At 34.0% G+C, this 24,598-nt stretch overlaps 1 protein-coding gene across 1 annotated transcript in view; it reads right to left on the bottom strand.

Moving 5' to 3' along the window:
• LOC139486581 (chromosome-associated kinesin KIF4-like) overlaps positions 1–23,955 on the bottom strand; it is a gene marked incomplete in the record, with an annotated part of 49,758 nt that extends 25,803 nt beyond the window's left edge. Inside the window, 13 exon segments of the mRNA XM_071271503.1 lie at positions 321–405; positions 2,140–2,367; positions 5,612–5,720; positions 7,496–7,632; positions 9,149–9,209; positions 10,440–10,567; positions 11,748–11,923; positions 14,664–14,878; positions 15,775–15,941; positions 16,964–17,053; positions 17,876–18,060; positions 20,220–20,458; positions 23,844–23,955. Of these exon segments, the coding sequence (XP_071127604.1) occupies positions 321–405; positions 2,140–2,367; positions 5,612–5,720; positions 7,496–7,632; positions 9,149–9,209; positions 10,440–10,567; positions 11,748–11,923; positions 14,664–14,878; positions 15,775–15,941; positions 16,964–17,053; positions 17,876–18,060; positions 20,220–20,451 (1,813 nt within the window).
• Positions 23,956–24,598: the final 643 nt, after the last annotated feature.

Below are 24,598 nucleotides of genomic sequence, written 5' to 3'. Positions count from 1 at the left end.
TTAGCTGTAAATGAAATAAATAAACTACATTTTGTATTTACATTGTGTCATAGATCAAATTTATTCTTCAGTGTATGATCACTTGTTTGTGTGTAATTTATATGTCTTTTGATAAAGTTAAGCCATTTCAATTGATATTTGCCCGAAACAATAGTGTAACAAATGGTTCTTGGTGTTAGGGATATTTGAAAGTCCTTCCTCTCCAAAACATTTTAATGGAATAGCCCTTAATCCACAATATTGGTATCAAAGAAAATAAAGGAATCCAATGTTGTTGGTATTCTGTTTTATAAATTCTTACTTGCTAGTTGCTGAGTTATATTTAGCATTTTCTAAAGCCTGAGCTAATTCTTCTTTCTCTTTCTGTAGACTTTCTATCTCTGAATTCATCCCACTAATGGCATGCTGAATGGAGAGAAAAAACCAATATGAATGCTAATATGGAGAAAAAATCAATAGAAATGATAAAATGGACTTAAAATCAATTACCGTATATAAACCGGAAATCAATGGAAAAGCTAAATGGACAAAAATCAATAAAGAAACTAGAATGAGCGGAAATTCAACGAGAAAACAAGAGCGAGCAGAAATTCATGAGAAAACAAAATTGAGCGAAAAGTATGAGAAAACTAAAAAGAGCAGAAAGTCAATGAGAAAACTAGAATAAGATTAAAATTCAAAGAGAAAAACAACTAAAGGCTCTAAAGAGCCTGTGTCGCTCACCTTGGTCTATGTGAATATTAAACAAAGGACACAGATGGATTCATGACAAATTGTGTTTTGGTGATGGTGATGTGTTTGTAGATTTTACTTTACTAAACATTCTGGCTGCTTACAATTATCTCTATCTATAACAGTAGTTTCTGTGGAAAATGTTAGTGAAAATCTACAAATTTTATGAAAATTGTTAAAATGGACTATGAAGGGCAATCACTCATTAGGGGTCAATTGACCATTTTGGTCATGTTTGACTTATTTTTAGGTCTGACTTTGCTGTACATTATTGCTGCTTACAGTTTATCTCTATCTATAATAATATTCAAGATAATAACAAAAAACAGCAAATAGTCCTTAAAATTACCAATTCAGGGGCAGCAACCTAACAACCGGTTATCCGATTCATCTGAAAATTCCAGGGCAAATAGATCTTGACCTGATCAACAATTTTCCTGTCAGATTTGCTCTAATGCTTTGATTTTTGAGTTATAAGCCAAAAACTGCATTTTACCCCCATGTTCTATTTTTAGCCATGGCGCCATCTTGGTATGTTGGTCGAGTTACCAGACACATTTTTTAAACTAGATACCCCAATGATGATTATGGCCAAGGTTGGTTTAATTTTGCTAGTAGTTTCAGAGGAGAAGATTTTTCTAAAAGATACTAAGATTTACGAAAAATGGTTAAAATTGACTATAAAGGGCAATAACTCTTAAAGAGTCAACTGACCATTTTGGTCATGTTGACTTATTTGTAGATCTTACTTTGCTGAACATTATTGCTGTTTACAAATTATCTCTATCTATAATAAATATTCAAGATAATAACCAAAAACAGCAAAATTCCTTAAAATTACCAATTCAGGGGCAGCAACCCAACAAAGAGTTGTCTGATTCATCTGAAAATTTCAGGGCAGATAGATCTTGACCTGATAAACAATGTTATCCTGTCAGATTTGCTCTAAATGCTTTGGTTTTTGAGTTATAAGCCAAAAACTGCATTTTACCCTTTGATCTATTTTTAGCCATGGTGGCCATCTTGGTTGATTGGCCGGGTCACCGGACACATTTTTTAAACTAGATACCCCAAGATGATTCTGGCCAAGTTTGGTTAAATTTGGCCCAGTAGTTTCAGAGGAGAAGATTTTTGTACAAGTTAACGCCGGACGCAGGACGACGACGGATGCCAAGTGATGAGAAAAGCTCACTTGGCCCTATGGGCCAGGTGAGCTAAAAATGAGCGGAAATTCAATGAGAAAACTAAATGAGTGAAAATTATGAGAAAACTAGAAAGAGCAGAAAGTCAATGAGAAAACTAGAATGAGCTGAAATTCAATGAAAAAATAGAATGGGCAGAAAATCTATGGAAAAATTTTAAATGGTGAAAAATTAAGCCCATCCAGTCTCTCTTAAGTCAACCTACATCATATTGGCCTTTCATTGCTTTCATCTGATCATCATTTTGTGTCATCTGTTTAGCAAGCCGCTCCTTTTTCTCCAGAAGTTTGTTCAGTTCCTGCAATTCATTTGTCATCTTGGCTTGCCTGAAGGCATATTCTTTGGACATGGCCCTACTGTCTGGGGTTCCAGGAAGGGATTCACCCTGGTCCATATCCTCATCTTGTTCTGGTATACTCTCTTCTGGTTCATCCTATAATTGATTAAATAAACTTTTATCACAGAAAAATGTCTCGCCTTTTGGTAATTTTGATTATGCATATGTTGAAATTAAAATAGAAACACTTTAACTTGTAAGTTTTGCAAATATTCAAAGTCAATGAACCATGACTGAAGGTACATGGCTAAAGAATCTCCATGTAAATGAGATGTGCCAACTAATACAACTGCATATAAAATACCATTGACTTATCAGAAGTAGTTCCCTTTAAACAAACGTAAACACAAACTAATACATGTAAACTATGCAAAAATTAAGTCAATAGACCATAACTGAGGGAGCAGGGCCATATAATCTCCATGGAAATGAGATTTTCCAATGCTAATACAACTGCAAATAAAATACCATTGACTTATCATAAGTAGTTCCCTTTAAACAAACCTAAACACAAACTAATACATGTAAACTAAGCAAAATTTTAAAGTTAATAAACCATATTAACTGAGGTGGTGTGGTCATATAATCTCCATGGTAATGAGATGTACCAATGCTAATAGACATTTGCTGAAACTAGGTCTATGCCTAGTTTTACACTTTAGACTTACGATTACAGGTGACAAAAACAAGGGGTCATCTCAAAATACAAAAACAAACCAACAATACATATATACAAATAAGCAAATGGTGTCTTCTATGAATAATAATAATAAAAAAAGATGTAAGCAACACGTTAACATTTCATGTTTCTGAAGCGCTTTTCTGGATTTACCATCATACCGCACAAAGGCAAATATTTGTAGACAAGGATTTATAAGGATCTAATGTGTAGATAGATGTATGATAAATCTATATATTATCAGCAGGAGAAATAGACTTTCCCCGCGAAACAGGATACTTTGAATGCAATGGTTAGTACACGAAAACCAGCAAGAATATTGTTCAGATGACACTCTACTGCAAGATTACAACTTTGTATCCGCAACTGTTGCGTTGTCGACTTAAATAGATTGTGATTTTTTTTAACAATTGCTTCTCGCCTGCCACACTTTTGATTTTTTTTATCCCTAACAATCAACTAAATAGATTTACGTATTAACTTTGTATCAACGTCGCAGTGAGAGATCACGGGTTGTTCCGCGGGTTGGAACACCCCTTTTCTTGCCGATCAATGCTTTTGATTAGGGACATTTGGTCGCCCTCCCCTTATCTTGTGTTGGAATCCTCTTTAAAAAAAAATTGGCTAAATCAACCCCTGCTTCGTCAGTGCACTGTATGTGACAATTCAATGAAAAAAGTATCAGTCTCAGAACGGGGGTTAAATTTGGCTCATGTTTCGAGCATACCAGTTCCACCTATGTTCATTAGGAAAATAATTGACACCGCGAAAAAAAAAACGTCCACACTTAATGATTCCAAATATCTTTTTATAATAATTGCATGAAAGAAAAACAACTTAGGTAGCAAAGTTTTAACTATTTGAGTACAGCTATTTTACTTTTCAACTGAGTCTGGCGAACAGTCTAAAATATATTTCCGACACAGAAAAGTTCGTCGATAACTGTTTTTGTCGGGGGTTTTCTTTTTTTGTCAATTAGATTTTTTTCTATTAAAACAAAAAACGTAGACAAAAGTGTTTGTCCTATTCAGGAAAAATAAAAGATTTCAAAATTATACCAAACGGCAAGTAAAATTTCATGAAGAATACATAGCTCAAAAACACCCGTCTGCTGTATTAAATCATTCTCTTTAAAACAAAATAAAACTTAAAGAGAGAAAGTATGTCTTAGCGTAAGCATGCTAACATGTGTCATGCTTGATTGCACCTTTCTTTAGCTTAAACAAAGTGTTGCTGACATTTTTTTCAGCAATTGTCCCAATCTGTCAACTGCAACGACAATTGCGATATTGTGTGTGTCTCATGTTAAATGATCTTAAATTTATTTCTAAAATAATGTTTGTTCATTCTATCATACTTCGTACAATTACAGCATTTCCAACCTTGGATAACACCGTATACAATAATTAATGTTAACACATTGGTGTAAATATATTTGAAAAAAAATCATTGTTCAACTACAGAAAAACATTGCTTTGGATCAACGTTTTTTTTTTACACTTTGAGAAAGCCCAAGATTTAAATGCTACCTGTAAGTGTAATTGTAATCCTAATCGTAGGTGTATGACAGTTTCCGTAAATGTCTAATACAACTACATACCAAATATCATTACTAACTAGTGGTTCCCCATTAACTGACCTAATCACAAACTAATACATGATACTAAACAAAAATTTCAAGGTCAATAGACCATTACTGAGGGGGCAGAGCCATATAATCTCCATGGTAATGGGATGTGCCAATACTAATACAACTGCATACCAAATATCTTTAACTTACAGCCAGTGGTTCACCATAAACTAGACCGAATCACAAACTAATACATTGTTGACGCCGCCGCCGACATGGGAAACAGCATCCCTTTTTCTCGCTATTTGCTCCGTCAAGCGAGACAAAAAACAATCACAACTTAGGCCAAAAAAAAATATATGTGTGGTTCCAGTTATCCTAATTACTCTACTTTTAAGTCTTAATAATAGCCTACCCATATGATTATTTTTTGTCATTTTTCATTAAGCATTGTTGAACTCAGAATGTGGCTACTATAGACTCAATGTAAAAAAAAAACATAAGATAAAAAACCTACTTTAAGATGCAACTGGAACCACACATACTATTTCATTTGGCCATAGAAGCATCAAAACAAGAGTATTCATAGTGTTTTTACATTTTAGAGTGTAAAAAAGTATTCTGAGAGTATTGCATGGCATTACATAGTCCCCTACACATTAAAAACTCATTGTATTGGGACAAAAAGGTAATCAGTAATGTGTAATATTTTCTATCAGAAAAGCTGTTGATTACAAAGAAACTTATGAAACAAAAATTTCTAATTTAAATTCCAAACTAAAGCCCCTCTTAATCTTAATTGGTTAATAAAGTTTGGTCTAATGCAACACCATCATCCCCACACACACTATCATTTTAAATGTTCAGTGGACCATAACACTAAGAAGATTATATGATAAGGAACATGTGTAATAAGTTTCAAGTTGATTGGATTCATATAAATCTATCATGACCAAAAACTTTAACAAAACACCTAAACCAGTAGCGGGAAAGACAGACAAAGTACCAACAAATGGACTCACAGACCTAAAAACATAATGCCCCTAGGTGGGTCATAAACTACTATAATTGATTTCTATCAAATTAATTACCTTATCATCATTAACTTGTTCAGCAAGATGTCTCAATTTGTCCATCTGTTCTTTCAACTCTGGATGAGAGTTCACATCTAAACTTGAACTTAATACATTGAAATCCAACCTAAAAATAGACACATAATTTCCCTTTTAATATTTGCATTATCAAGTTTTCTGCATGCTCACCAGTAAAATATATCAGACAAAAGTCCCATTATTTTCAGTTTTTGGTTAATATTTATGGGTGGCATTAAAAATGCACTAAACTGGAATATTTGGTAAACTAAAGCAACAAGAAGTTAAACTTGTCATAAACCTCAAGATGAGGGCTATTCCAGAAAAAAATGTATGGGGCACATTATATTAATAATACATGGGTGATGGGAATCAGAGCAACTTTTCACACTATAATGGACTATAATTCTCAATTACAAGTGTCTGGGTGGCGGGTGCTGACAAAAACTGCCTTCCAACCCAAGGCTTCCAAAACGGTCATATATTCCGGTCATTTGTATAATGTCCGGTAAAAGTCTGGCTGGGCAAAGCATGAAACGGTCATATACTTTTTAGTTTCAATGCTTTTTCGGTCATTTTTACATAATTCACGATCTTTTTGACCCAACCTTTTGCCTTTTAACATCAACACATTTCCGGTCATAAATGTGACATGATGATTAATTACTATCAAAACAACACCTACTTCAATACTTTCTAATTTTAATCAAGGCTAATTAGTAGTTGAACAGCTGAAATCTACCTGTTCAGGTGACAGGTGAACTATGTTCAGTACCGGACATCGTATAAATTGATAGGTTTATTCACAATTATTTTCTTACATTTCACTGGTTTGTATCTAATTGATTTAGTCCAAAAGATTAAAATTATTAGAATTAGTTTATCAACATGATTTGATGAAAATTTTTATAAAAAGGTTTTAAATAAAAAAATCGTCAGAACTGCGTCGTATGAACTAGAACACGTGTGCGCATGTGCACAGGTGAGAAATTAAATAATGCATCCTACATTTCTTTAAAAATGCTAAAATTATCATTGATACCTGTATCTAACGTTCAATTCAAGTATTTTGTTGAAGAAATAACTTGGAAAGAGCTTCTTCTCTCAGTCGTGTTTTGTAAACGTACACGGATATTGCGTATCCGTTTATGGTCCATGTTTTACCATTGTCAAGTCAACATCCGGTTGAAAACGAAAGTAAAGTTTTTGACAATGTCATTTTGCACAAATAAAAAGTCTAAGGCAGATAGGAGCACGCTGATGTGCACACTTTGAATGATGCACTGCCAATAAAACAGTCACATCCGAACATCAAATTCATATCATATCAGTAAAGTTTAAAATCGGTTTTTTTTTTAATGTAATGTCAATAATTGGAATGGCCGTCTAATTACCATACTATTGCCTTTTGTGACTAAGTCTTAAGGGATTAAAATCGGGATCAGATATGAAATGTCCGGCTGGCTCAAATATTTTTTGGAAGCCTTGTAAAAAAAAATCCAACCCCCCAACCCCCCCATACATTTTTTTTCTGGAATAGCCCTGAGTAACATTCAACTGTTGTAAGAAGTCAGACATCTTTTTTCTAGTTACTCAAACTTGTTGCTGCTGCAAAACACTGATTTTCTTACTCTTTTAAGAAAGGGAAGGGTATTCTCTTCTTCAACATGAATATAAAATAAAAATTTTCTTTAATAAAAAACTTATTAGAAACTTGTTATAACTTGTTTGGGCCATGAGACAAGGGATTTGACCACCAAAATTTGCTTTGATGATGGAATTAAAAATGAATAATAAAATGGTAATACAGTAACATTTTCCTTTGCATTAACTATCGTAGAAATGTTTTCTATATGGACTAGAAACACAACTCTAGATTTTTACCCTGTGTCCTTTTTGAAATCATCCAGTCTGTTTTTCAATCGTTCACATTTCAGGTCCAACTTGATAACTTTCTCACACAGATTGGCACTGTTATCAACAGCTCTCTGTAGTTCATCAGACAACTTCTCATTCTCTTCCTGAAATTACAAAATACATCAAGACAGATTAGCACTGTTATCAACAACTCTCTGTAGTTCATCTGACAACTTCTCATTCTCTTCCTGAAATTACAAAATACATCTTGACATACATCAACAAAGATGAAGAGGCAAATAGAGGAAAAACATCAAAATTATAGGAAGTTGTAGGACAGTTTGATCCTATCAATCTCTTGAAAAATCCATATAAATGTAAGTTAGTACAACAAAACATGAACTTTGAAAATATTCTCAAACTATCACTTTTTTAACTTTTAAAATCATAGATGCTTAAATAAATTAACATAATGGAATTTTATACGACTCATTCAAGTGAGAGGTTTAACTAGCTATAAAACCAGGTTTAATTCACCATCTTCTATGTAAGACAAGAGGCTGTCACAACGACAGCAAACTGGATTTATTAACATTTATTTGTGTCCTGGCAATATCACAAGAACCATTACTGATGAATGTGAAAGTGAAAATCGTCAATATCAAATTTGACCTCCATTTTGTCATCAGTATCAACATACTAAAATTTGAAAAGCTTAGATTGAATGGTTCATGAGTAAATGCAACAACGTGAATGGAAACGCCATTTTACAATCTTTCAAGAACCATAACTCCTGAACGGTAAAAGTCAAAATCGTCATTATTGAACTTGACCTCTATTTTGTCATCAGTAACAACATATAAAAATTTCATAAGCTTTGGTTGAATGGTTCATGAGAAAATGCATGGACACGACTGGAAACACCATTTTTCAATCTTTCAAGAACCATAACTCCTGAACGGTAAAAGTCAAAATCGTCATTATTGAACTTGACCTCCATTTTGTCATCAGTAACAACATATTAAAATTTGGGAAGCATTAGTAGAATAGTTCATGCATAAATGCATGGACACGACTGGAAACTCCATTTTTCAATCTTTCAAGAACCATAACTCCTGAACGGTAAAAGTCAAAATCGCCATTATTGAACTTGACCTTCATTTAGTTGTCAGTAACAACATATTAAAATTTAAGAAGCTTTGGTTGAACGGTTCATGAGTTAATGCAAGGACAACATTTGATTGCCGCCCACCCGCCCAACCGACCGACCGCCGTACATCCCCAATCAATAACCGACATTTTTGTCACAAAAATCTGTTTAAAAATGCCTGTACCAAGTCAGGAATATGACAGTTGTTGTCCATTTGTTTCATGTGTAGAGCTTTGGATTTTGATATTTGATTAGGAACTTTCCTTTTCCAAAGAGGTGTCTGAGTACAAAATGTTGAGCCTCATATCTTTGAAGTCTTTTTACACCAGTATTTACTCATATTGATTTAAGATTGGTGTCTCAATAATGCATCTTTAATATTATTCATACTAAAATTTCTCGTACAATGGATTTGCCACCAATAGTGTAATGTTCTTTTTATTTGGTTTACAAGCCTTAAATTACCCATAGTAGTAAGAAAACTTTGACCCTACTAACATGATATGGGTGATAAACACATTATATATTACCTCTAGCTGTTTGTTTTTCTCTGCCAATTCTTTGACTTTGTCCATTATAGAGTCCTGCTCTCTGAAAAACATAAAAATATAAAATTTTATTTCTAAACGTATGGAAATATAAACTAACATTACCAGTATTAAAGTTTTTTAAATGCACATGTAGTATATATATATATTGTGAGTCTTTTCTATTGAGATGTTCTTCATGTTGTTTAAAGTGCTTAATCATTCAAGGAATTCTCCTGTTTGAGAAAGATCATTGTGGACGGAATCTATAATTGAAATCTCATTGAGTAATTGGTAGATCAACAAACATTAAGATTATACTTTGAGAGACACACAAATTTCAAAGTAAAATTTTCCACTAAATCACTGTCTATGAAATAAAAAAAATGCCTGTGTCAACACAAATGTAAATCATTCTATCCATGCATGAATAAAGTAAAAACTGATCAATAGCAGGTCTTGGCCCATGTCCCTGAATGAAATTGATTGTTTTATATGTATACTAAAGCATAATTGATCAATCCCTTTCATTGAAGCTAAGATAACTTTGCTAAATTTTTCTTGTACCTGTCACATCTAAGGCCAAATAAAAATATATGTGTGGTTCCAGTTACATACTTTTAAAAAATAGGGTCGGTAGGTCGGCAAATTTTTTTATTTTTTTTTATTTTTATTTTTGAATGTCAAAATCCGGAAAAAAATCTTGTGTTTACCGAAATTGTTTCTGGTATTATACACGCCCCAACCAGAAGTCCACCATTTTTACATGTGTTTGGTTGTAAAATAAACAGTCATGATACGTTTTTAGTTAATTTTGTTGCATTCTGTTATGAATTGTTGCATTTTAGCCATAACAGATACTTGTGATGGAAATTCAGATGACAGAAATCTATGAATTTAATTTAATATTTTAATTCACAATCCTCAAAATTTGATCGTTTGAAAATTTATTTTTCAGAAATGAAAAAAAAAGTTCTAGGGTCGGGGGTTTTTAACTAGGGTTGGTCGGGTTACTGGAACCACACATATGTTTTTATTTGGCCTAACCTACAGGAAACCTAGTATGGCTGATGTGAAGATTGCTTATATGCTTCAACTCAACATTAACCAGTTGTAGACTAGATATAAAATCATCCCCTTTTTAAAACCCAAGACAACTTTAAAAAAAGTTTTCTAACAAAATGTGTTTGGACAGACAATTTGAAAGACCAGTGTTTACTTGACCGGCTCTTGCTGTTGGTGACAAAGATAAAATAGAGACAGAATACATCATCTCCTTGATAAATAAACATACGTGTATGACATGGATGTAGATGCTGCCGTAGATGTGGTTGATGAAAATACTGAAGTACATGTAGCTACTGAACTCTCACACTTAATGGTTAAACCCCCAGACTGAAGTCTTGTCTCTAATTCTATTACCTGTAAATATATAACATGTATCAAGTTTAGTTGTTCTAGTTACTAATAATTTATAGGCATTAATATTACTCAATGTGTATATGAACCCTAAGATAATAGATATAGGAAGATGTGGTGTGAGTGCCAATGAGACAACTCTCCATACAAATAACAATTTTAAAAAAGTAAACCATTATATGTCAATGTACGGCCTTCAACACGGAGCCTTGGCTCACACCGAACAACAAGCTATAAAAGGCCCCAAAATTACTAGTGTAAAACCATTCAAACGGGAAAACCAACGGTCTAATCTATATAAACAAAACGAGAAACACGTATATATTACATAAACAAACGACAACTACTGTACATCAGATTCCTGACTTAGGACAGGTGCAAACATTTGCAGCGGGATTAAACGTTTTAATGGATCCAAACCTTCTCCCTTTTTCTGAAACAATAGTATAACATCACAACAAAGAAAAACATACGATAAAATATCAATTGGCAGACTTAACTCAATCAAAAAAAAACATATGATTAAACAATGAGTCTATTTTCATGGAGTTTAAATAAATCCAGCCAGGCTTTAATATTACTTGTTAGTTTTTACTTTTTATATTCAATGATTTTAAAACATTTTCTGCTTTTTATAATATAAATGTGAATATGGAATATATCAATCTTTTTTAAAGTAAATCAAGGATGATAACTGTGAGTTTCAAAAAAAATCGATAAATTATATATATTTGCTGCCTATATGTAGTGACAACTGTAATTTTTACCTTGTCCATCAGATTTCTTATGATTAAGAAATACCAGCCATTAGATTATTCCTTATGTGCCTAGAACATCAACGTAATAGTGTTAAGAGTAGATCTGAATTTTTACTTCCTCCCAAACTTGGGCAAGATCATGAACTTTTCACTTCATACTTCTATGACTGGAGTATGCACAAAAACATTATAATATCCCCTCCTTAAACAAAAGCTCTTCTTGGAAAATACAGATCGATGTGCATGTTTTTTTGGATAAAACATTGGAAAAACTAAATTTTTTAAGAGAAAACAATGTCGCTGGATTTTCCAGAAAAAAATCAAAATTTGCAGTAATTTTGCAATAAGGAGGAAAACAATAAATGACCCATGTCATTTCCACCCACTCAATTGTAATAGACTAGCCTGAATTCCTCATCCCTTACCAACTGTTTCAGTCTTATGATCTCTGCCGTCTGTGGATCACGGTTAATTATAGGTTTGTTCTTGATCTTTCTAGCTCTGTCAGCGTAGCGTAACGTGTTTAATGTCTCCTCCATATTGGTGTCTGCTGGGCTGATACATGCTACCATGAGAGTATAGGAATTACCTCCTAATGAATCTAGAAATTATGAAATTAAGAGTGAAAATTATATTGTAAATTATCTCCATTGGGTTATCTCCCTTTGATCAAATGAAACATTTATAACATGTCAGTCATGAGTGTTAAAACTAAATCAAGTAAAAATCTTAAAAACAATTAAAAAACCTTAGTGAGCGCGCTCACATACCCCACCGTCCCCACATTGTCATTGGAGAAATAAAATAAGTGTAAGAAAAGAAAATTGTATAAGAAAAAAAAATTGAATCATAATTTTCTGTCAATATTCACATCTACATAGTATGTCCTTATTATCTACAAAAATCACAGATAATAAGGACATACTATGTAGTTGTGCATATTGACGGGAAATTGCGATTCAATTGTAAAATTCTGTTGTGTGGTTTCAGAGGAGTTGCGATTACAAACTGTTGTAGAAGTACCTTGAAGCAAATAAGTTCAAAGGAGCATAACTCCTAGAAAGAAAAAAAAATTGTAATTTCCTATCAATATGCACATCTACATAGCATGTCCTTATTATCTACAAAGTTTCATGAAATTCTATTGTATGGTTTCAGAGAAATTGCAATGACGAACTGTTGCAGTAGTACATTAAAGCAAATAATTTCAAAGGGGTGTAACTCCTGGAAAAAAAATTGAATCATAACATCCTGTCGATATGCACAGCTACGTAGTATGTCCTTATTATCTACAAAGTTTCATGAAATTCTGTTGTGTGGTTTCAAAGGAGTTGCGATGACAAACTGTTGCAGTAGTACATTAAAGTAAATAAGTTCAAAGGGGCGTAACTCCTAGAAAAAAAATTGAATCGCAATTTCCCGTCGATATGCACAACTACATAGTATGTCCTTATTATCTGAAAAGGTTTCTTGAAATTCTGTTGTGTGGTTTGAGAGGAGTTGCGATGAGAAACTGGTGCAGTAGTACATTAAAGTAAATAAGTTCAAAGGGGTGTAACTCCTAGAAAAAAAATTGAATCGCAATTTCCCGTCGATATGCACAACTTCATAGTATTTCCTTATTATCTGAAAAGGTTTCGTGAAATTCTGTTGTGTGGGTTGAGAGGAGTTGCGATGACAAACTGTTGCAGTAGTACATTAAAGTAAATAATTTCAAAGGGGCGTAACTCCTAGAAAAAAAATTGAATCGCAATTTCCCGTCGATATGCACAACTACATAGTATGTCCTTATTATCTGAAAAGGTTTTGTGAAATTCTGTTGTGTGGTTTAAGAGGAGTTGCGATGACAAACTGTTGCAGTAGTACATTTAAGTAAATAAGGCCAAAGGGGCGTAACTCCTAGACAAAAAAATTGAATCGCAATTTCCCTTCGATATGCACAACTACATTGTATGTCCTTATTATCTGAAAAGGTTTCGTTAAATTCTGTTGTGTGGTTTGAGAGGAGTTGCGATGACAAGAAACAGGACTGACGGATGGACGGACGGGTCAAAAACATTATACCCTCCGCAACCCGTTGCATGGGGTATAATAAGGATTTCTTTTTAAGTTACACAAATAACAGACCACAAAAGTCTACATGTATGTAAAGATCTTACTTGAAATGAAAGTTTACACAAAATATGTGATCATTGTGATTAATCCTATATTTTTCCTGAAAATTTTGGCCAGTGGATGGTCATTGTCAGTCTGACCTAAAAGCATAATTATCTACTTTCTCAAACTATCCATCATATATTAAGGGGGTAGACCTTGGTTCAGGGAGATAACTCTTTAAATCAGTTATGCGTTTGTAAAAGTCAAGTTTCGTCAAAGAATTTTAAGCATTTACCTGAAACAGATTGGAAATAATCTATGTATCCAAGAAGCTTAGAACATATTTATGAAAAGGGCTGACACAAACGTACTGATGATTTTTAGAGTTATTTCCCTTAACCTAGGTTTACCTCCTTAAAAGGAGAAGTCTGGATTGAAACATTGTTTAGTCCCCTGTGACATTCATGACATGCCTCTACAAATTACCATGACATGCCTCTACAAATTACCATGACATGCCTCTACAAATTACCATGACATGCCTCTACAAATTACCATGACATGCCTCTACAAATTACCATGACATGCCTCTACAAATTACCATGACATGCCTCTACAAATTACAAGATATGTAACCTGGCAAACAATGGAAAGAACTAAACTTTGTTGTTACAGTATAGTGATTTTTTTTTAAATTAAAACCACAAAAACATTTCATGTCAAGCTCTATCCTATTTTAATCTAGGTATCTAGGCATTATTTATCAATAAATGAATAGATCTGTATATTACAAGATTTAGGTATAAATTGTTTATTTCAGAACTTTTCCATTCCGAAATGTGAGCTTGGATAACTGCTATTGCAAAATTCTATAATGATATTTTAACATACTGGAAATATACCATGTCTGTGTTTATTAAGCACAACAAGAGCTTCATATTAGAAAACAGAATTTTAACAAAAATGTGGCCGCAGTACACGGATGCCCCATCTGCACTAGCAATAATATTCTATCTTTAAAGGACCTTGAAAATGGGAGAAAATCTCTAAACTTGGCATTAAAATTAGAAAGATTATATCATAGGGGACAGGTGTACTAAGTTTCAAGTTGATTGGACTTCAACTTCATCAAAAACTACTTCAACCAAAAACTTTAACATTGAAGTGGTTCAAAGGAGGGACGCATAGACCAGAAAACATAATGCCCATAAATGGAGCATAATAATATCTTTCTATAGTATTACCTTGAAGAAGCCTAGTCAACTTGGAGTCTCTATATGGAATATATGACCTTTTCTCCTTATCATCACCAAGTGCACTGATCACATTGCCTAAACATAAAAGTCCTCTGTTGATGTTCACCCCTTCCTTAAACCTTTCTCCCTCCGCCTGCGTCTTCTTTGCTCTCTCAGATCCTGCTAGATCTACTAAATGGAACTTGGCACTACAGGTGTCGTTCCTATATTAGTAAATTAGACTTTAAGGTGGTACCTAACACTACAGGGAGATAACTCTGTAAAATTATCTAAATATTTTAATCATGTTCTATTGTTAAGGAAATATCAAGCTTCCAAATGAACAAAATTAGTCTTTGTCAAACTGCTATATATCCAATGAAATTTTTCCGTGAAAGTGATTGATTCAAGTCTTTAGAAATTTTATATTTTTTTCAAAGGGTCAAAGTAAATATTTTGTCAAAATTTTAATTTAGTCAAAGTGTTGGGTACAACCTTAACTTAGAACCAGTTTCTTTTGTTCCTAGGACTATAGATATCTATTTTCAAGACATTCTTTGTATATACAGTCAAAGCAGTTGAACTGATTAACACAATTGAAAAAACATTAAAAAAAAAAAAATCACAAAAATACAATTTATTCTCATTGAATACAAAAATAAATTAATCCACAGAAAATTCACTGACAAAATCCACAATATTGATGCGAAGGACATACTTTTTATTCGATGAGTGAATTAAAGCCCACCACAGAAATGTTATGCATTGAAATTAACAACAAGTGAGATATTGACATTTAGTGTCCTTTGTCTATAAGGAAGCTACCATTTGATTTTTATGGGGGGGGAATAGAAGTCTCAGGAGTTTTGAGTAAAAAAAAAAAGGCAGGATGAGACACTTGCAAAAAAAAAAAAAGTCAGGACGACAATTTAGGTAAAAAAAAAGTCAGGATAAACTAAAAAAAAAAAATGCAGGACCGAACAGACTGAAAAATAAAAATGCAGGACAGAGATTACAGCTAAAAAAAATGCAGGACAAAAAATTTCATCCTAGCCCCCCCCCCCCCCCCCCCCCCCATAAAAATTAAATGGTAGCTCCCTAAACTATTTATTGGACATACTCATCGTCTTTTTTCTTCATTTCTACATGTATTGTAAAGATAGCATGACTTCTACTGGATGTGTTATTCATAGCAGTGGCTCCAGTTGTTCTGACTTGACCTCCCATGCTAAGGCAGGTCAATGTTTCTTCGTAGGACGTCACTGTTTTCTCTCGTAAACCTGGTAACTAAAGTATAAAGAGCAGTTTAGCTAAAGATTTATCTGAATTTCTCTGTTTGAATCTATATTTGAAAGAGACTGTATTAGTTATTATATGATTCATTGGTTTGTTCCAGTATTTTTGTGAATCTGGTCATTTTTTTACGTGTTTCATTGAATTTATTCTTGTCTGCTTTATTTTCTGAGGACTTGGTTGTTAGTAGTTGAATTGGTCTGTTGAACTATCCAGTATTTTTGGTGAATCAAATCATCTTTTTTATGTGTTTAATTCTCTATATTAAGACATTCAGTGTTAACATGACAAAGAGAATCTTGAAAACATTTAAACCTGCTGCATTTGTTTGCACCTGTCCTAAGTCAGGAACATGTTATTCAGTGGTTGTCGTGTTTCGTAGGAGTTTTCACTTCTCGTTTTCAATATAGGTCATGTTGGTTTTCCTGTTTGAATTGCTTTACATTAGTCATTTTGGGGCCCTTTATAGTTTGAAGTTCAGTTGGAGCCAAGACTCCATGTTGAAGACAGTACTTTGACCTATAATTGTTTACTTTTTACACATCATGACTTGGGGTTCGTCTCATTGGCACGTTTATCCCATCTCCTTATATCAACGTAGTCTAGACTCATATAAATTGTTAAAATGGTTTTATCACCACATCATTGTGTTCATGTTCCAAAAATTAAAATAACAAAAATACAGAACTCTGAGGAAAATTAAAATTGGAAAGTCTGTTATCAAACGGCAAAATCAGTCAGTCTGTATTTTTGGTGAATCATGTCATCCTTTTTTACATGTTGGAAATTAGTATGTCTTTCATTATCACTGAACTAGTATATATTTGTTTAGGTGCCAGCTGAAGGACGCCACCAGTTGCAGGAATTTCTTGCTACATTGAAGACCTGTTAGTGACCTTCTGCTGTTGTTATTTCTATGGTTGGGTTGTTGTCTCTTTGACACATTCCCCATTTCCATTCTCAATTTTATTCATGGTCTATATTTAGAAATTCAGTGTTTACATGACAATGTTTACCCTGATTCCCCCTGTTGCATCTTCTCTGATAGCCAGTGGCTCTCTCTTAGACATAGGACACAGCAAGTCATTGATATCCTCGTTGTAAATCTGTAAGACAAGAAATTTATATTGTATTCTTTATCAGCAATCATGATGGAAGGTTTGTCTCTTGGGTTTTCAAAACAATTTTCTTCATACCTTAGTCCTATGGGGTTTTCCAGATTTAAGCCAGATAGGTGGATGTATACATGTACATGTATATTGGCTTTGATTATTTTTTGAACATTCAAATAACTTAAGTTAAAAGAAGAATTTTGATTTGTTTTATAGGTTTATAATATATATCAACCCAATTTTCAAACAGTCACAGACTTTGCATTGTGTTTTTTTTAAGGGCTATTCCAGGAAAAAATGTATGGGGGGTTGGAAGGCACATTGTATTAATAATACATGGATGATGGGTATCAGAGCAACTTTTCACACTATAATGCACTATAATTCTCAATTACAATTGTCTGGATGGCAGGTGCTGACAAAAACTGCCTTCCAACCCCCCATACATTTTTTTTTTGGAATAGCCCTAACCTGCAATAGGTTAAAAGATGTATTGATATTCATTTGCATAAGGTCGATTTTTATGTGACACAACTCATATAAAGCAATAGGTGGTGTGCCCTGGAATCCAAACAGTGAACTATGCATATTGAGGTACAGAAAAAACATCCTTTCTTTATGTTGTAAAGGAGGAGAAATAATAATAAATACACATTTTATCTCTGTTTGTTAATGATCAAACAACGATCACAATCTTGTGTACATAGAGAAATAACAATATTTGCTGAATGCATGCAGTATCCTTACAAATAATTGCTGCTAATTGTCTTAGAAGTCAATGGAAGTTGATATGTGTTTTATTTTCACATGTTTTACCTCCAAATATGAAACTTTAATAGTGAATGAATACTCTGGTCTGTCTTCCATTCCATTGAACAGTTCCTGCATCACACGCGGGATGACACCTTTTTCTATTTCACTGACCATGTCATAACATCCTCCCATCGTGTAAGTCTTCCCACTTCCTGTTTGTCCATACGCTAAAACTGTTGCATTGTACCCTGAAATAATACCACATCAGAAACAAACATTCCTTTTTTCAAACAAGTACTTGCTTTTTTGTAGTACATGTACATGATGTATGTATACAACAGTGTTCTAGGATTTTTTTACGTTTGCAACTTACAACATGTTTAACACCGCTACATTCTGTATGTATGTACTTGTCCAAAGTCAGGAGCCTGTAATTTAGTGGTTGTTCTTGTTGATGTGTTAAATATTTGTTTTTTGTTCCTTTTTATGCCCCACCTACGATAGGAGAGGGGCATTATGTTTTCTGGTCTGTGCCTCCGTTCGTTCGTCCGTCCCGCTTCAGGTTAAAGTTTTTGGTTGAGGTAGTTTTTGATGAAGTTGAAGTCCAATCAATTTGAAACTTAGTACACATGTTCCCTATGATATGATCTTTCTAATTTTAATGTCAAATTAAAGTATTCACCCCAATTTCATGGTCCACTGAACAAAGAAGAAGATAGTGTGAAGCTCAGGTTAAAGTTTTTGGTCAAGATAGTTTTTGATGAAGTTGAAGTCCAATCAACTTGAAACTTAGTACACATGTTAACTATGATATGATCTTTCTAATTTTAATGCTAAATTAAAGTATTGACCCCAATTTCACGGTCCAGTGAACATGTAAAATGATAGTGCGAGTGGGGCATCCGTGTACTATGGACACATTCTTGTTTTGCAAATAAATTAGACTATTAGTTGCTTGTTTTAATTGTTTGACATTTATCATTTCAGGGCCTTTTATAGCTGATTATGCGATATGAGCTTTAATCATTGTTGAAGGACGTACAGTGATCTGGGAGTGATCAGGATTGTAAGAATCTTACCTTTAAAGATGTGCTTGACAAGATGTTTGACTGAAGAATCGTAAACCTCATGCTGAGAATGATCAGGACTGTAGGAATCTTACCTTTAAAGATGTGCTTGACAAGATGTTTGACTGAAGAATCGTAAACCTCGTGCTGAGAATGATCAGGATTGTAAGAATCTTACCTTTAAAGATGTGCTTGACAAGATTTTTGACTGAAGAATCGTAAACCTCATGCTGAGAATGATCAGGACTGTAGGAATCTTACCTTTAAAGATGTGATTGACAAGATGTTTGACTGAAGAATCGTAAACCTCATGCTGAGAATGATCAGGACTGTAGGAATCTTACCTTTAAAGATGTGCTTGACAAGATGTTTGACTGAAGAATCGTAAACCTCATGCTGAGAATGATCAGGACTGTAGGAATCTTACCTTTAAAGATGTGCTTGACAAGATGTTTGACTGAAGAATCGTAAACCTCATGCTGAGAAGGATCAGGACTGTAGGAATCTTACCTTTAAAGATGTGCTTGACAAGATGTTTGACTGAAGAATCGTAAACCTAATGCTGAGAATGATCAGGACTGAAGGAATCTTACCTTTAAAGATGTGCTTGACAAGATGTTTGACTGAAGAATTGTAAACCTCATGCTGAGAATGATCAGGACTGTAGGAATCTTACCTTTAAAGATGTGCTTGACAAGATGTTTGACTGAAGAATCATAAACCTCATGCTGAGAATGATCAGGATTGTAAGAATCTTACCTTTAAAGATGTGCTTGACAAGATGTTTGACTGAAGAATCGTAAACCTCGTGCTGGGAGTGATCAGGATTGCAAGAATCTTACCTTTAAAGATGTGCTTGACAAGAGGTTTGACTGAAGAATCGTAAACCTCGTGCTGAGAATGATCAGGATTGTAAGAATCTTACCTTTAAAGATGTGCTTGACAAGATGTTTGACTGAAGAATCGTAAACCTCATGCTGAGAATGATCAGGATTGTAAGAATCTTACCTTTAAAGATGTGCTTGACAAGATGTTTGACTGAAGAATCGTAAACCTCGTGCTGAGAATGATCAGGATTGTAAGAATCTTACCTTTAAAGATGTGCTTGACAAGATGTTTGACTGAAGAATCGTAAACCTCGTGATGAGAATGATCCGGATTGTAAGAATCTTACCTTTAAAGATGTGCTTGACAAGATGTTTGACTGAAGAATCGTAAACCTCATGCTGAGAATGATCAGGATTGTAAGAATCTTACCTTTAAAGATGTGCTTGACAAGATGTTTGACTGAAGAATCGTAAACCTCGTGCTGAGAATGATCAGGATTGTAAGAATCTTACCTTTAAAGATGTGCTTGACAAGATGTTTGACTGAAGAATCGTAAACCTCGTGCTGAGAATGATCAGGACTATAAACATAATCATAAGTAAAAGATCGGTTGGAACCTAGGACAAGCTGGGGTTCATTGTTGATAAAACGTACACACTTCTGACATCCTTCATTCAATTCCTTGGTGATCAGGGGTCGACAACGGATCGCAACGCGAACTGGAATAACTTTGTCCTCCGACATGGTAAACCTGTATATATATAAATAAAATGACCAATTATCAAATAATTATATAGGAATAGAAATAAATTTCAGTATTCTCTCCAGATATATATATCATTTAGCATCCTGATAAACTGGGGAAATTGAAATACCAAGTTGTTTCTAAAAATTATAGCATCACATCCATCGCATAATCACTTCAAATAGCATCACATTTAAGATTATAGCATCACATTCATTGACATTACCATGATGCTAAAAGACCCTGGGAAGAACACTGAATTTCCATAAAATTATGAACATGACATTGTTTTATCTGCATGTACATGAAGTAAGACCTTGATTTGTACAATCATGTATAACAAAAACAAATGTTCTTTCAAGGTACAAATGTATTAGATATTTGTTAAACTTCCCTTGTTCTAGTTTAAGCCATGAGGTCATAGTAGTCAAAAGGGGGATAACAATTTGCATGAAGTTGCATCAGTGATATTGTTTGCCTTAAATTATTGGAGAATGAAAGCTTTTTCCCCTGGAGAAGAATTCCAATTTGAAAAACAAGAATGTGTCCCCAGTACACGAATGCCCCACTCGCACTATCACTTTCTATGTTCAGTGGACCGTGAAATTGGGGTAAACCCTCTAATTTGGCATTAAAATTAAAAAGATCATATCATAGGGAACATGTATACTAAGTTTGAAGTCGATTGGACTTCAACTTCATCAAAAACTACCTTGACCAAAAACTTTAACCTGAAGCGGGACAGACGGACGAACGGACGCACAGACCAGAAAACATAATGCCCCTCTACTATCGTAGGTGGGGCATAAAAATGGCTTAAAATTTTTCCCAAAAAGGCAACTTTTTTCCCAAACAGTGCAGTCTCAGTAGTAATTGTGCATAAATACAAAGTGAGAAACACGCATTTAAACATTTTTCATGCCTAAAATGACTATATGTGCAGATTTGAGGGTCTTTTTGTGTATAATATAAAAAAGAGGGTTTACCTCTTGAAAGGGGGTCTGCTAATTGAAGTTCCAGTCAAATTCATGGTTAATTATAAATTTCCCAATTTGATTAAAATGACACATATTTTCCCAATAAAAAAGGGTAGAGGTAGTTTTGAAAAAAAGCCAACAATATCACTGTGCGTTCCCATTTTGGTAAACTTTGACAGAAGATTTGCAGGGTTAATGTTTACATGCATCTTTTGGTTCTGTATGTGAACCGGATGTTCTGATTTTATTGTAAATAGCTTGGCACCCATTTTGGAAAGGAATTTGACATTTTTCATTGTTATAAAATGCAAAAATGGATTAAAAATTTACTTCAGCAATTTTCATCACGTTCAAATAAAGATACACACTAATTTTGCTGAAACTAAGAATGATTTGATGTACATTGTATGCTCTCAATTCTCATGGAAGTAATCATGAAAGAACATGCTACACATCTACAAATGTACCAACTTAAGTCAATAATTGTCTCCCTTTGACCAGCTAAAAACTCAATCTTGATCCAGATAACTGTAAACATTAAAGGGCACACAGCATGCAAATAAAGGGAATGGCACTGTGCCATGCTAAGGGACGACATCAAAAGTTCAATGTAGGATAAAAAAACTTAATTCACATAGTTTTTTCACTGAACCCCTACCCCCCTTCTTAACTTAATTTGGGAAAAATTGATTTACCTATATGGATATATATGTAAAATCGATTTTGGATTAACAAAACTGTAAACTTGCAGCAATGTTGACCACCACCCCCAAACTATTTGATTTAAGTTTTTTATCCTACATCGATCTTTTGATGTCGTCCCTAAATTGCTTTAGATTATTTACATTTGTAGATAAAACACTAACAATCACAAGTCACAATCAAATATTTTTTTTAATGAGGATTTGAAAAATAGCAACATCTCAAATGGACATCCTTACAACACAGAAAGAAAGAAACAAGACTAAACCATGCTATACAAAATAGAAAAAACAAAGTGGCCATGTTGTCTTTTGTTGAATTAAATTCAAAAATATGGGAGAGGTCTCATATGCGCACCAAAACCATGGCAGTACTTCAAAGATTATCACGTGACCACGTGAAAACAGTGATGATTTATGCAAAAGACCATAATGTAACACCTCGTCATTTACAATGCAAGTTATCTAAATGTTTGAGAGCTTCGGATTGTAACGTGGTCAGAACTAAATGCTTCATACCTATCTCCTGTAAAGGAGTTGAAAAATCATGGTTGGTTACTAAATGTTAAACGATCTCCTATAAGGGAGGTGAAAAAATATAAATATTTGAATATTTGAGTCTCGAGACCACGAAATCTCTCGTAACTGGACGTCCATATGAAAGTGAAAGTCAAAATGCCGAAATCAATGGGTCACTGTGAAAACTGTCTATTATTATGAGAAAATAGAGGTTGGCAGGTAGGTGAAACTTAAATAAATGAAGAGATAAATGAGAAATGAACAGATTGATGCCCGATTTATATAATTCCAAGGCTGTCAGTCGGTACCAGAAGCGACAAAGCAGCACATCTATTTTGGGTGGGCAAATATCCACTTTTTGATATGGGACGAGCTCTGATGTCCCACTGCCCCAGCTTGTCTGGCAAAAAAGCTGTTGGACGTCAGAGGAATCTCGGACTAGTAGTACCCCTGACTGTTTGTGTTGGGATTGATTGTCCTTGTAAAAGTAATTGTAGTATAAACATAAGTTAGTGACACATCTCCATTAATAATAAATCCTGATAGGGATTGTACATGGATACCTCTGTACCCTCGCATAGATCTTTCATTTTTGTCTATAATTATGCTGTCAGATGAACCATAAATGTACATTTTACTACAAACCATAGGGAGAATCATTCTACACTGCACCGATCGGAGAATGACTCATAATTTGACTGATTCGGAACCCAACCCCCTTTTTTTAATTTTAATAAATAGCTTTTGAAAAACTATAATTATGCTGTCAGATGAACCATAAATGTACATTTTACTACAAACCATAGGGAGAATCATTCTACACTGCACCGATCGGAGAATGACTCATAATTTGACTGATTCGGAACCCAACCCCCTTTTTTTAATTAAATAGCTTTTGAAAAACTATAATTATGCTGTCAGATGAACCATAAATGTACATTTTACTACAAACCATAGGGAGAATCATTCTACACTGCACCAATCGGAGAATGACTCATAATTTGACTGATTCGGAACCCAACCCCCTTTTTTTTAATTTTAATAAATAGCTTTTGAAAAACTTTCATCTGAAAGTTGTGACCTCGTGTTAAGCTGATGCAATTTTATGAACCATGTAATATTAACGGATAGAAATAATTCAAAGTGTCCTGATTTTCAGATTTGTGTGGAAAATGCATTTGTTTATATATTTACCTTCCCGCTCGCCTTTAAATTCCAGGTGGCGCTTTACGAAATCGAAATTTAGAACCTTTATCGGTTTCCTCATTTCCGGACTTGTTTGGGAGAAAATAAAAAAGGGTGGCTGAAACTGTTATTAACATGAATAACTATACGTGTAATAAGGGATCACGAAATGTATTTCAAACATGCCAAAGAAAAGAAAATTATTAAAAAAAATCCGACCAAACTTTTTTTCTTCAGTTTAACAAAATCTATATTCAAAATATTTTCTATAAAAGGAGGAGGTCCGATAAGTGCCGATTTTGGCCTCATATTTCATTTGATTTTAATGGGGGGTGGGGGGGGGTGGGGGCTAGGATGAAATTTGAAAAAAATAGGCAGGACAGGAGTTTTGAGTAAAAAAACAGGCAGGATGAGACACTTTGCAAAAAAAAAAGGCAGGATGACAATTTAGGTAAAAAAAAAGTCAGGATAAACTAATAAAAAAAAAAGGCAGGACCGAATTCAGAGTGAAAAATAAAAAGGCAGGACAGAGATTACAACTAAAAAAAAAAAAGGCCACTTTCATTTTAGACGGAAACCGCTTTAAATTAACTTAAATGCTAAAATTGTGAAGATTTCAGGGCCCCCCCCCTTTTTTGGGAAAAAATTTGGTTGCTTATATAGGGAATCATTGAAGTGTGACTGGAGCGGGCCCCCTCTTAGGTCAGTCAGTGGGCCCCCACTTATGTAAATTTCTGGATCCGCCACTGATATATGTGCACTCT

This window comes from Mytilus edulis, chromosome 8 (assembly GCF_963676685.1).
Source record: "Mytilus edulis chromosome 8, xbMytEdul2.2, whole genome shotgun sequence".
In the NCBI taxonomy this organism is placed as follows: domain Eukaryota; kingdom Metazoa; phylum Mollusca; class Bivalvia; order Mytilida; family Mytilidae; genus Mytilus; species Mytilus edulis.
Note: the sequence above shows the minus strand (reverse complement) of the source record. Positions and strands in the feature narration are given on the sequence as shown.